The following is a 1,046-nucleotide window of genomic DNA, read 5'->3' on the forward strand; positions in this document are numbered from 1 at the left end:
AAGACAAAAGCAGTCTCCAGATCACAAAGAGCTGGTCTGCAGGTACATACTCCTCTGCCAGATTAGAACAAATGTACTGCTGTTGAGTTTAACTGAGTGATATTGAGTGTTCATTGGTTTTTATGTTTCAGTTCCCTGTAGGTCGTATCCACAGGCACCTGAAGACCCGAACTACCAGCCATGGTCGTGTCGGAGCTACAGCGGCGGTGTACAGCGCGGCTATCTTGGAGTACCTGACTGCTGAGGTAATGATTTTATTTTGGCACGGTTTGTTAAACAAGCCTGCTGGATGTCATAGTGGCAGATTTTTGGCTGGCTGTGATTTCTCTTACTGTGAGTCCTCTCTAACCAGATGCAACCTCGTTCAAACCCATTGCTCATCTTATTCGCAGGTTTTGGAGTTGGCTGGTAATGCCTCCAAGGATCTGAAGGTGAAGCGTATTACTCCAAGGCATTTACAGTTGGCCATCCGAGGTGATGAGGAGTTGGACTCGCTTATCAAAGCTACTATTGCTGGTGGAGGTGAGTTTTTCAACTCCTGATTTATTATTTATTTAAGGTGTATTGCATTAAATATGTAGCTTTGCTGTGAAAGGATATTTTTAGGGCTGATATTATTTTAATGGCGTGTCTTTGTTTCTTTCCCTACAGGTGTGATTCCACACATCCACAAGTCACTGATTGGAAAGAAGGGCCAGCAGAAAACCGTATAAGATGCATTGATGTTCGATTCTGTCTTTGTATAGAACACGGCAATCGGCATTGAGAGAGAGCAGTTGCTTTTGTTATGTTTCCGCATTTGTTTGGCAAGCGTAGTTTATCATAACAATGTTTAGAGTTTGACGTACTGTATTCATGGTAATTAATGGGGGAGGGGGGTGTTACGTGTTGTGGGGTAAGGGGGGTGTTACGTGTTGTGGGGTAAGGAAATGTAATCATGGTTTTTGTGTTTAGTTGGGTTAAGGAAAAGGTTCTGGGTTTTGTGAGGTTTGGGTTTCATTATTGGCATTTTAAAATCTGTTTTATACATTAAAAGATTTTTTTTT

At 42.1% G+C, this 1,046-nt stretch overlaps 1 protein-coding gene across 1 annotated transcript; it reads left to right on the forward strand.

The window, feature by feature from the left end:
* Nucleotides 1–6: 6 nt before the first annotated feature.
* LOC107580835 (histone H2A.V-like) lies at nucleotides 7–1,046 on the forward strand (the record flags this gene model as incomplete). Its single annotated transcript, XM_016266466.1, has 4 exons — nucleotides 7–42; nucleotides 132–245; nucleotides 393–522; nucleotides 652–1,046. Coding segments are annotated over 4 exons (342 nt in total), but the record flags the coding sequence as incomplete, so codon positions are not given.

Source organism: Sinocyclocheilus grahami, unplaced genomic scaffold (genome assembly GCF_001515645.1).
Source record: "Sinocyclocheilus grahami isolate Dianchi unplaced genomic scaffold, SAMN03320097.WGS_v1.1 scaffold46784.1, whole genome shotgun sequence".
NCBI classification, from domain to species: Eukaryota; Metazoa; Chordata; class Actinopteri; order Cypriniformes; family Cyprinidae; genus Sinocyclocheilus; species Sinocyclocheilus grahami.